This window comes from Herpailurus yagouaroundi, unplaced genomic scaffold (genome assembly GCF_014898765.1).
Source record: "Herpailurus yagouaroundi ecotype Mexico unplaced genomic scaffold, PumYag 253, whole genome shotgun sequence".
Classification (NCBI taxonomy): domain Eukaryota; kingdom Metazoa; phylum Chordata; class Mammalia; order Carnivora; family Felidae; genus Herpailurus; species Herpailurus yagouaroundi.
This window is the reverse complement of record NW_024412470.1, coordinates 2,141,434-2,154,533: the sequence shown is the minus strand read 5'-3', so window position 1 is coordinate 2,154,533 and position 13,100 is coordinate 2,141,434. Positions and strand designations below refer to the sequence as shown.

General features: G+C 34.7%; 1 protein-coding gene across 4 annotated transcripts in view; it reads right to left on the bottom strand.

The window, feature by feature from the left end:
* Nucleotides 1–13,100, bottom strand: part of SPATA17 (spermatogenesis associated 17) — a 202,159-nt gene that overhangs the window by 113,212 nt on the left and 75,847 nt on the right. For all 4 annotated transcript variants that reach the window (XM_040460975.1, XM_040460974.1, XM_040460977.1 and 1 more), the window contains one exon: nucleotides 10,578–10,701. In XM_040460975.1, the coding sequence (XP_040316909.1) occupies nucleotides 10,578–10,701 (124 nt within the window). The remainder of the gene's footprint in view (nucleotides 1–10,577; nucleotides 10,702–13,100) is intronic.

Sequence of the window (13,100 nt, the reverse complement as noted above, 5' to 3'; positions counted from 1 at the left end):
TATGTTTTGTTGTAAAGTCTGTGAAAGTAAAGTATAAGTTCATTCCACTGTTTCTTATACTCTGACTTACCCTCTATCACACCTGGGTTGGGTGGCACAAGAGTGGCTATGGGCATGCTGGAGACTGAGCAAGAAAAAAACTAAGGTGGGTATATATTTAATTTAGGTTTTGCTGGATATATTTATTTTTTTTTTCCTGTTACTTCCAAGTATATTATTATTATTATCATTATTATTATTATTTTTTTTTTTTTTTTTTTAGGAATCCCAATGTAAGAATAACTTTCAGGAATATTCCTGAACCCACTGGGCAGACTCACCTGCATCATGAAAAAAGGTACAGGACCAGAGACTTCACAGCAGTAGGAACACCCTAACGTGTCTGGCCTGACATGCACCCTGATGTTTACAGCAGCGGTATCAACAACAGCCAAATTATGTAAATAGCCCAAATCCCCACCAACTTATTAATGGATAAAGAAGTCATGACATATATATACAATGGAATATTACTCAGCCTTCAAAAAGAATGAAATCCTCCCATTTGCAACAACATGGGTTGACCTACAGTGTATTAAGTTAGTCAAAGACAAATACCATATGATTTCACTCATATGTGGAATTTAAGAAACAAAACAGATGAACATAGAGGAAGGGGAAAAAAAGAAAGGAGGCAAAGCATAAGACACTTAACTATATAAAAAAAACTGAGGGTTGATGGAGGAGGGGGGTGAGAGATGGGCTACACGGGTGACAGACATTAAGGAGGGCCCTTGTTGGGAGGAGCACTGGGTGTTATACGTAAGCGATGAATTACTAAATTCTATTCCTGAAACAGTATTACACTATATGGTAGCTAACTAGAATTTAAATAAAAGCTTGAAAAAAACCCAGAAAAACAAAACAACAATAACAACAGAAGGGAAGGAAGGAAGAAAGTAAGAAAGGAAGGAGAGAAAGAAGGAAGGAAGGAAGGAGGAAAAAAGGAAGGAAAGAAGGAAGGAAGGAAGAGAGGAAGGAGAGGAAGGGGGAGGAAGGAAGGGAGAAACAGAGGCAGGGTCTGGAGCTGAAGTATGTGGTTAATGGAAGAGAAGTGGGTTTTTCTCAAATGGAGAATTTGATTCTCATCATTTCCTATACAAAATAGAAGATCTCTTCTTTCAAAAATATACTCAATATAGGCACATGGGTGGCTCAGATGGTTAAGCATCCTACTCTTGATTTTAGCTCAGGTCATAATTTCACGGTTTGTGGGTTCGAGCCCCGCATTGGGCTCTGTGCTGACAGTGTGGAGCCTGGCTGAGATTTTCTCTCTCTCTCTGCAATGTCCCCCCTCCCCCAACTTGCTCTCTCTCTCTCTCAAAAATAAATAAATAAACATTAAAAAATATACACTTAATGATGCAGCATATGCAAATGGAAACACATTATTTACCTTCTTATAGTAATAAAAACTTTAGATCAGTGTTCCTACAAAAGGGAATGAGTAAATTTCTTTTACTCACTACAGAATACAACAAAGTTACTGTCAAATAAAGAAGCAATCAAAGAGTATGAAACCAAAATATGGTGAGCAAATATTAGAGAGCTATCAAGTGGTTAATACAACGACTGCAATATTTAGATTTTGAGTTTTGAGGTATTCTCATATTAAAATTTGAAATGTGCTTGAAATATTCGCTCATCATAAAAAATATTCATCCTCTTGTATTTTGTAACTTTGTGCACTTCTTGTTTCAAGGTAGATCCCAACATCTTATAAGCTTCAGGCCCCACAGCACATGAATCTGCCCCTGGTCACATGCACAAGAGAGGTATACAGTGTCTTTTGCTAAAGAATATTTTTGAAAATAAGTTTTAGAATGTAGCATGCTGGAAAGAGGAAAATACATATAAGAAGAGTAGCAGAGGCACTTTTCTAACTGAGTGGTCTCACTTTACATTAATTTTTATTTTTATTTTTGTCTCCATTTCTTAGATGCACAGTGGCTGAACGGTGGCAGGGAGAAGGGTAGGGGCACACACTTATTTGGGGACACACTTTGTTTTTTAACCACTTGCTTTGTCTCTTCAAAGAGTACTGACAATGGACAATAATCTTATCTCTTTCACACATTACAGGATAATAAAAACGATAATCTTAAAGAGGGAGGAAATAAAATGTAAAAGTTAATAGCTAATTCATTCGCCATGCTAGTTCAGTCTTGGCCTTTTCTGAAGAGAGAACTGCCAACAGCAACAAATTATGTGATGGTTTTGTGATGTGGGCGGTTCACTTGGGACCAAGAGCAAATGACCAAACTTGAGGACCTGCCTCTTAAACTATGGATCCAAAGACCGTCGGGTCAGATGTTTATTCACTACATAGCCTTCTTGAAAGAATAAATCTGCCAAGTGTCTAGAGGAAAAATGACTACCAAACAATAGTCTTTTAGTCACCGGAATGATAATTGCTACTTTCATACAATATTGTGGGGATAAATATAATAAAAGTGCTTTGAGCTGTTCACAGAAAGGCGCCAGAGAAATCTATATTATGTTCTCGCTTGCTTCTTTCAATCTTTGATATGCAGGCCCTAGCTTTTCTCTTTGTCCATGAACTCATTCAAATCAATTTTCTTCTAAGTACTAAAACATTTCAGAGAAAGGGTAAAAAGAGAGTTCAATGAATTGAGGGTAACTCAAGGAAAATGTACACTCAGAATGCTAGTGTTTTGAGGGATAAAGAGACAGCCATGAAACCTAAGGTAGAGTTCCAAGTAGAGTTTACTTATGTGAATCACATATAGACACAGACGTAGAACCACTAATGCAGATTTTCACTGTGGCTGTACTGTACTGAGGATGCCCCAACATCAGAGTTTAAATAAAATATTACATAACCTTGAGCAAGTTGCTTCATCTTCTAGACCTACTTTCTTTAATCTGTTAACAGAAAGAGCTAGAAAAGTAATCTATAAAGACTCCATGCTGCTCTAGTATATTGCAATGAAAGGTCCTGTCCTCTGTCAGTGTGAGTTCCTATTTTTATATTTTTCTCCATGGAAACATACAAACTACTGGGAAGTTTGCAAAAAAAAAAAAAAAAAATCAAAATCAGATCCTTCATGTAAGACTTATGAGTGTACTACTCCATACTTCCCTAATTCTCACTTTTACTGCCAGACCTTTTCAACTCCAATAGAAATATGTCAAAACTAGGGATGAATAATTTAAGAATTAAGAATTCAATGTTGAGAATGCTGTGTGATGTAAGAAAGAAATAAGAGGTATCTAGAATGAAATAGTTAACTAGGGACACTAAATAGCAGTGATGCTAAACAAAATGGCAAATTTGTTAAGTTTCTTTTATATGTGCTAATTTTCTTTTCAGTGCCTTAAATACATATTTTTCTCCCCAGATAGTCCATGGAGTCATCATACACCTTAGCATCTCTAGATCTCTTTGTTACCAACCTTATGCCCATTTTGGTCTTCATATTCCAGGCACTGGACATACTTTTCTTCCCTCCTCTTATGATAACCTAGTCCCGGTTATTGTCACCAAGCTATACTAATAAGACACCTCAACAGCTGTCTCCTTCTTGGAAGTATTTTAATTTAATAAGGGAAAAGAAATGTATCTTTAATGATAAAATAATGGCAAAATCCAAGTGTTAGTGGAAAGTATGTGAGATGTTGATTTTTTGGGGGGAATTGGGGGTGGTAATAGGGAAGCTTCTGAATTTCCAGAATATGACAAGCCACAAGAAATCACCTATCTCATAAAGAGATCCTTATGATGAATGTTTCTAGGGTATAAAGTCAGACTGTATCAGGACGCTCATCCTGAGAAGGAAAGGAAGATAAGGCTAAATAGGCAGGGTAGAGTCAGATTCTTCAGAGTTTTAAAGGCTTATGCTGAAAACTTTGGATTTTATCCTACAGACAACAGAATCTTTGGAGGTTTTCAAACTGCAAAGAGACATGACATAAAAAAATACTATTTTAGCAGAATTTATCTGATGGTAGTAGATATACTGGGACAGAGAGGAAAAGAATGAACAAAAAGAAAATCATTTCAGAGATTATTACCATTGTCCAGGGTTCAGGAAACGGACACGATGGAATTTATTTAAAACATACCAGGAAGAATAAATGGAAAGAAGTTGGTGATTGTACAAAATAAATGAAAAAGAGACAAAGATTTTTTTTTTTAATTTTTTTTTTCAACGTTTATTTATTTTTGGGACAGAGAGAGACAGAGCATGAACAGGGAAGGGGCAGAGAGAGAGGGAGACACAGAATCGGAAACAGGCTCCAGGCTCTGAGCCATCAGCCCAGAGCCCGACGCGGGGCTCGAACTCACGGACCGCGAGATCGTGACCTGGCTGAAGTCGGACACTTAACCGACTGCGCCACCCAGGCGCCCCAAAAAGAGACAAAGATTTAAAAAATTGGGGTGACTAGGAATAGTTTAGATCATCGATCAAAATAAAGACTGATTTGGACAAATAAAGAAAAAAAAACGCATAAAGAAAAAAAAAGCTAAAAAGAAGAACAAAGGAATCATGTGAACGCCCCAAATTAAGTTGCATCAAACCATGAATATCGTAAATGTAAGACTCACTCTAGTGGGTACTATTAAAGCCACACATATCAAGGCGTGCATCCTTTTGTATGTACATCATGGAAATGCAGAGGTGAGGGATGGGATGGTGGAAGGGAAAAAGAGAAAAAGAGGTCCAACTTAGAAGCGAGACAGGAACAAAATTAATATTTTGAAGCCAAAGCAGTAGTTTTCAGACAAAGATCAACAGGTGTAAAAGTGTACTCCAGAGAGTCATTGCAGCAATGCAGTCAACACCACACTGGAGTTTCCCCACCATGGCTGTGGTATACCACTGACTACGGAAAATGTCTTCTGGGAAGGCTCTCCAAAGATGCTTTCCGAATATACCATATACACAAAGACATCTCTCTCTCTCTCTCCCTCTCCCTCTCTCTCTCTCTCTCTCTCTCTCTCACACACACACACACACACACACACACACACACACACACACTCATACACACACACTCACACACACACTCACACACACACTCATGCACACGTGCATGTGCACAGGTACACGCTGGCAGGCTGCCATTCTTCTGTTACTTCATCACTTCAAATTAAAAGTGAGCAATTACTGGATTCCTGGGTGGCTCAGTCTGGTAAGCATCCGACTCTTGATTTTGGCTCAGGTCATGATCTCATGGTTGAGAGCGAGCCCGTGGGCAGGGGCAGCGCGGGGTGCTGGGGGCGGGGAGTGCTGACAGTGCAGAGCCTGCTTGGGATGCTCCCTCCCTCTCCACCTCTCTCTGCCCCTCCCCCTACTCATGCTCTCTCTGACAAATAAAGATTTTTTTTTTTATGTGAGCAATTACATATTAAGTATTTAATACATGTAGGGCACAGAAGCTCCCCATTTATGATGCTGGGGGGCTAGAGTTGAAAGTAATAAATAACTTCAAAGATTTACTATATTTCTTAGCATTTTTTCACCTTATAAGATTTGTCTTATAAACATGCTATCCATACCAGTACGTTATCCATATCAACAGGGTATCAATTAATTTTTGTTACATTAAGTTTTTAAAATTAAGCTATTTTTCTTTTGTGTACACATATGATTTGACAACATTTTGTAAAATAAGTTGCTGAAATCATTTCTTTCTCTCAAAAAATAACGTAATTAAAGAGAATGTTCTATTAATATTCATTGGGGCATGGGGTCTTTTTAAAGAATCCTAAATAACTGAAAATCATTACCTCAGTGTCCATTTAAAAATTTTCACTACCCCTTAAAGAAAAAACATTGAAAACCTACTATATAAATGATGACATGAAAATTACTTCTGTAAAATGTGTGCAAATTCTATTTAATTAATAAACTTTCATTTTAGTTTTAACTTGAATATGTATAAACTATTAAAAGCCATTGTTATAAAATAAAACACATATAGTTATAATATACTTAATCACGAATATATTTTGTACCTATCCTTTTCCATTAGCATATTGAAATAAAAAAACAGGGTTGTATTTTTCACTGATCAGGAAACAATGTATACAACTTTATACAATATCCTATATTTTGAAACATTAACTGTTTATGATGTGGATCTTGAGTTTTCTATTTGTATCTGTAACTCTGCTGTTCTCCGGGGCAGGATCCATAAAAATTCTGGCAACATTTTAGAGGCAGTATCTTCTAATGAATCCAACAATAGGCCTTTGCATGTATCCACCAGTAGGTGGAGCAGACAACATAATTTATTACCCAAGAACAAGGACAGGGAATGAAAGTCAGTTTATTTGGAATAAAACAAATCTGCAAATGAGATTTTCTTCAAAGGAAATATGTCCTATATGTGTTAGATTCAGTTTGACTGGTTACTGAATCAAAATAAATAACTTTATTAAATAATCAATCTTTGCAGAAAGATAAATTAAATTTACAAATGGAAGCAATGTTTGCATTTTACTTATTCAAATCAACTGAAATTAGCTTTCTTTTTATAAAACTTTTACAGGGACAAAGATTTTTTTGATGTGTTCATTTAATAAGGGCGCTAAACCCAATCCTGTTTTACAGGTGATGGGGTGCATAACAAACAGTACTTTCTGGAAAATATAATTGACTAATCCTATTATGTCTGTAGCAACAAATTAACCTTATTACTACTAGTAAATGGTGATTGATTATTTATGCAAATAAGTTACCATGTTCAGCTTTCTGATTGAAATAAACATATACAAAAGGTGCTTTAATATGACTTGAACTTTTTAATTAATAAAACCCTGAGGGGTCTATTAATTCACTCATTGCAATATTAGTTATTTACTTGTGTAATTCCTATTAGTGCTAACATATTTGCTTGCATAAAGATGAGATACTTAATATCAGTTAAAATCAAGATAGATTTTAGAACTATTTTAACATATGCATTAGATTTACACTAACATTGACTTTGAAACTAGGTTATCAGTATGAATGTATCAGCATAATAGTCCCCCAAACTATTAATATATTAAATAACACATGACTTCATTTATTATCTACATATGAATTCACAAATACAATTTTGGCTTAGAAAATTCCTTACCTTTTCTAAAACATTCTTTGTCTGAATTAATGTTTTATTTCTACTCATCTAAGTGAAGCTACATCAGGCCTATGAAAATTTAATTCGAAAATTAGTATTCTACAAACTATCATTATATATCATTATAAATCACTCCTTAATTATTGAAATCACTAATAAAATAGTTCCAAAAAGACTACTAGCATTATTCCTTTTACATACATCTGCAAAACTTTTCCTGTTCTGAGATACTTTGTTTAAAAATTATTTACACTTGAATATTTATTCAGCAAATTTTAAAATAACTACGCAAGTTAAGAGTTAATACTAACACAAGCCTTTAAAAATACCCAATTCATATTTGGCTTTTATTTTGGACTTAAATGTGAATTTAATACAATGAAATCAAAACTCTTAAAGTAAGCAATGCAATTAAGCTGTAAACATCTCAGGGATGTTTTAAAATTTGCAGCTTAATTTCTCCCCAATAGCCAAGTCATGCTGAGAAAATCAATAATAATACTTACATTGAAACATGTGTCTTTCATTCTCTAATCCTTCCTTAGTTTAGGGAAAATGAAGATTTTTGTTAAATGGAATCAGCAAAATGATAAATATAAATGGTTGTTAAATTCAATGTGAATACCTATACAAGCTGTAATTGAAAGGTGTCGATTTCTTTCTAGTAAAAAAGTTTGTTTGGCATTGGACTGAAATCAGAGTGAATGCTCTTTGTGGTTAAGGATCATACAGTATACATTTATATGTCCTAGTCAGATAGATTATAGATACTCAAAAATATGTCATTTGAAATAATTGATGGACTTTAAAGTTAAGGTTTATATTCAATATATTTATTAACGTTAGTGTTGCGTATCTTTATTTAGGTTAAGATGTAAAATGCAGGAAGGGGATATTAAGGGGATATTGGGGGAAGAGCATTATAAATATTTCTAATAATTTTTATGAATAACTAAAGGAAAGCAAAGCAAAGAAATGACAACATGAATGTTTCGGACAGCTAGCAAAGATAGACGAAAATCAAAGTGTAGACACTTTGTTTACCCTCCATAGGTTAAATTCCAATAATATGATCATTACCATTTACTGAATGCTCTTTAAGGACCAGGTAGTAGTTTAAATATGTTACATTCAATCCTCCTAATGTTCTTTCAAAGTGCAGAGTGAAACAGACAATTCCAGGTAATCTCCTAATATCTTACCCTAAGTAGGAGAGTTTGGAGACTAATGTCAATACCCATACTCTTTCTACTGTACCACAGTGCCTGAAAAAAAAAAAATCATTCTATTGGATGCTAAGAGTTCTGGAGACAAGGGATCATTAAACTAAAGTTTATATACGTAGCTATTACCAGCACTCTGCAAGATATAAACAAGAAGAAAAATGAGCTAGAGCATTGACAGTTTGCATTTAACAACATAAATATACTTAAAACACAATCGTAATATTAAAAATTCATTAAGGTCCAGGAGGCAAGTCACATGGTCAAGTTTCTGAAATAATTTGTTAAACCAGGTGCTTAATTTTAAAAGTGAAATGAAATCAAAATCGTTAAAGAAATAATGCATATAAAGTATCAACCATACTCTCTGGGACATGGTAAGTACTCCATGGATATTTGCTTTATTATTTTTGTTAGTAAAACAACTAAGTCTTTATGGACTTCGTAAAATATTCCACTATGTACTCGATATCTAAGTAACCCTAGATAAAAGAGAATTAACAAATGTTTCTATTAAATCTGATTTTACCATTTAAAAAATTATTTCTGCTATTACACTACCCGTTGTAAGTATAAACAACACAATTAGACCTCAGATTAAGAAAGATTCAAAGCATAAAAGGGGTTCAGAGTTATCAAAATAAACAACGGTACCCAATAATTATTATCAGGTTTCAAGAATTAAAGTATATATTTATAACTCCCTTAGTTTCATCAAAGTTGAAATTACTAATAACTAAAGATAAAAAAAAAATTTGTGATTTGTGAGTCTACATTTTAAAAACATGTAGCCTACCAATCAAACAGATAAAATTTTTCATTGTTACGGATTTATAATCAAAACTGAAAATACCTTGACTTTTTTTTTTTTTAATTATCTTTATTGCCCAAGTATTTAGAGTCTAAAGACCTCGGTTTGAGGTGTCTTTTTGTGTCTCTGAACCAGTCACATCATTGTCTCTGAGTTCCAGTTTTCTTATCTGTTAAATGAAGATAACTCAGCTATACAAATCCAAGTAAATATAAAGACAGTCATCATTACTGAAAAGTACTGCTAAGTAGACCACCAGATAGAGGCTAGAAGTGCAGTTCTCTGTTCTGAATGTACATGACCAGTCCAGGACTTAATGTTGTTGTTGTTTAAATATTTTATTTTTGAGAGAGAGAGAGAGAAACAGAGCATGAGTGGGAGAGGGGCAGAGACAGAGAGGGAGACACAGAATTGGAAGCAGGTTCCAGGCTCTGAGCTGTCAGCACAGAGCCCCACGCGGGGTTCCAGCAAGGGAACGGTGAGATCATGACCTGAGCCTAAGTCGGAAGCTCAACCCACTGAGCCACCCAGGCACCCCAGGACTTAATGTTTTTGAATTTGGATGCCTCAAAGCATGACATTCAGTCTCAGATTGTACCCTCTACCAGCCTCCACCATGGACTTGACTTGCCCATGTCTGAGACATCTGAATGTGTGACTCTGGCTGGAACATGACACTGTACTTGACAGTCTATAAGAAGAAATAAAAACCCACAAATTGCTAGTTTCCTGCCTAAAGCTCAAGTAACAGAACATCCCAACCCCCAAATTCCTTTGTTTTTTTTTCACCGTATTTCTTTGTGAGCAGAATATTCTACATGCAATGTATTTTTTCTTAGCGACTATGATGAGATCTAAGGCAAGAAAATTTTACCATTTATAAGAAAATACTTCTAAGTATTCTAAATTTCACACTTGTATATCTCAATATGATGATGTAATTTCTGAAGCAGTTTTGTTTCAAAGCTTTACTTGGAAACTTGCATCAACATTTGGAAAATGTGCAAGAAGGGTTTTAATCTCAACATTAGCTCAAGGAAAAGAGAAAACATGAAAGCTGCCTCAGTTTCGTAACTTCTCAGTTCTTGATCAATTCGCAAAACAACAATCAGCCACTCAGAATGGGTTTTAAAAGCGAGGTTATGCCCTTGGTGTTGTGTTATCACAGCGGCACATCACCCTGCTGACTGGGACCTTTCTGCCAGCGTCACAGCGGCTGCCTCTATGAAGCTGCTGTCACGGACAAGTCATGGTGCCTGCGCACACCTACAAAGAAGCACGAAATTGAACTCGAAGTAGTGTCTTTGTGATATCTTTTCAACAAGTCATGTCCCATTCAGCCTGCTACTTTATCTCTGTCAGGCTAAGGGCCCAAGTGGTTTACGGGAGCTGTCAGGGACAGGTCCACCAACCTGCTTTGTGCTGAGGAGGTAATGCATCTTTCGGGCTTGGTAATCTCTTTTCTTCTCTTCCCTTTCGAGGTCGGCCTTCTTCTCTTCCCTTTCTTTCATCTCTGCAAACTCCTCTAACGCCTCCCTGCATCAAAACAATCCGCAGTTATTTATGATACTAAAAAATCTGCTAACATTTTCATTCTTCCACTGATGATAATCAAGGAAGTTTGTGAGGGGCTACCATCATCCACATCCATCAAAATCAGTGGCGTAATCTATCTTACCTGCACATTCCACTGAATCTTTGCCATCTTTACAAAGCATTTAAGTGATTTTTCAGTGGTTAAATTTTTTAAATCAAATATCTCCATGTTATAATTAATTCAGTGGCTGAGGAAATAGATCAAATGCAAAGCAAGTGAGCTACTATGTTATCACTTTCTTGGTTGAAGATTGACTATTTTGGACATAGCTAAATAGCCCAAGAAAACGTCTGAGCTACTGATTTCCTTTAAATTTTGATTCTGTATTAGGAAATCTCTGATCATTGAATTTGTATGCTAATGGGCTAATTTTGAAAGCATGATGGGTTTTTATACATATACTTAATTTTCTGTAAGTTTACTGCAGGTAACAGTTCAAATAATACCAACATGATTATATATATTATCCTGCACTTGAAAGGCTATTTTGTTCAATCATACGGATACTTAAAATAAAAGTTAAATTAGGTGAATAAGTTCATGGTTTTCTAGGTACAATAAACTCCATTAAAGTAATGAAAACTGCATCATTTCTGTGTATGTATATCTAAGACATTTAAACAAAAAATAAACTTTTCAAACACACGATGTGAAGAAAAACACCTGATAAATAGATTAAGATATTATCAAATATGGAAAGAGTAAATCCTTTCTTTTCATAGAACATATTTAACTATTCGTGTTAAAATGCTATCTTGAAATTATACTTTATTCTTTTTAAAAAGTAGACATATAACTTGGCATCCAGTTCTTGAAGTAAAATTTTAAGTAAATTGTCTGAGCATCTACCTCAAAGATGTCAAGGGAGAGTAGAGGGAAAGATTCCAAAAATAATAAAAAAAAAAGATTTTCATTTCTACTTCAATGTCTAGAAATATTTTTGTTGCAATTTTCTGTTAAAGGCTACTAATACAATACTTCATACAAGGTTACTTATGAAACACACTGACGTTTAAAAATCACCATGCTATGCTATTGCAGCAGAGCAATTTTTTTCAACATAAGATTAAATTGCAAAATAAATGAATTACTTGGAGTGGCATGGCCCTCATTTTGCCACCCTTCTCTTGAAAATTGCTTATTAATATGAAAAAAGGAGTCAGAAAATAGCCTGTTTTACTTTATGCATAGTATTTTGGGGGCTTCTGCGCCCACAGAGCTGGGCTGGCTGCACATTTAGATTGTGTTGGCAAGCTGGTACAATGACCTTTCTGACCTGCATCTCAAGGCTATTATTAATCGCTAAGTAACCTGGTAAAGCCAAACAAATTTGTTTCCATTGAAAGGATCTCTATCTGTGTCTGAGAATTTGTTCTGTACCAAACAAACCTCATTAACTGTGTCCATTTTTGACAAAGAACCAGGAGTTAGAAGGATTGGTGACCTTTCTTTGTCCTTAAGGTACAAATTTCAAGGCAGTTACATATGAATAAATGAGAATTATTATTTTTTTTTTTTTGGCCAGGAAAAATAACAATCACATGTTACATAAAAAAACTAAATACATTATTAATTTTCATCTTTACTTTTAATATTACGTAAAAATTATTTCTTCTATAATTCCTCTTATAAGTCTTTAAGATAATTTAAAATAACCAATGAACTGCCACTACAAGGATAATTACTCAGATATGCGTGTATCCAATTTTATGTCATTCCAAAGATAAGCACAGTAATTTTCCGAGCAATCACAAAAATAAAAAAAAAAATCTACAAAGAAGTTTGTGCTCTATAAACGATTTAATGAATAAGAAGAGATCTTACATAAGAAAGAAAAAAGGCCCGATATAATTGAACACACACATGAACAGGTAAGGTGCAAAGAAGTAATAGGATTTGGATACAAAATCAAAAGTGTAGATTATATGCTATAGTAAAAACAGTCCATCTTCTGGATATGAAAATGTAAAATAAAAACAGCCATGTACTCAGGGAGCTTGACAAGGAAAGCTAAAACTCAAAGTCCTGTAAAAGAATGTCAGTTTCCAGTATGTAACGATACCACACAGTAAACCCAGAAGGAACTGGGAAGCCCTAAAAATAAATCCAAGAAATCTGACAAAACAAAACACCAGAAAAGCTAATCTTGGGTAATCTCAAAACACAAAAGTAATTAATTTCATACATTTGTACAATTTTTGAAAAAAATCAATCTTATGTCCCTGATTTATTGCCATACTTGAGAGTGTACAGATATATTGAACATCGCAGTTATATTCATGTCAAGTCCTCTTTGTTTAATGACCAAGTAGGAAGAGCTGAATAAATTTCTATCCCT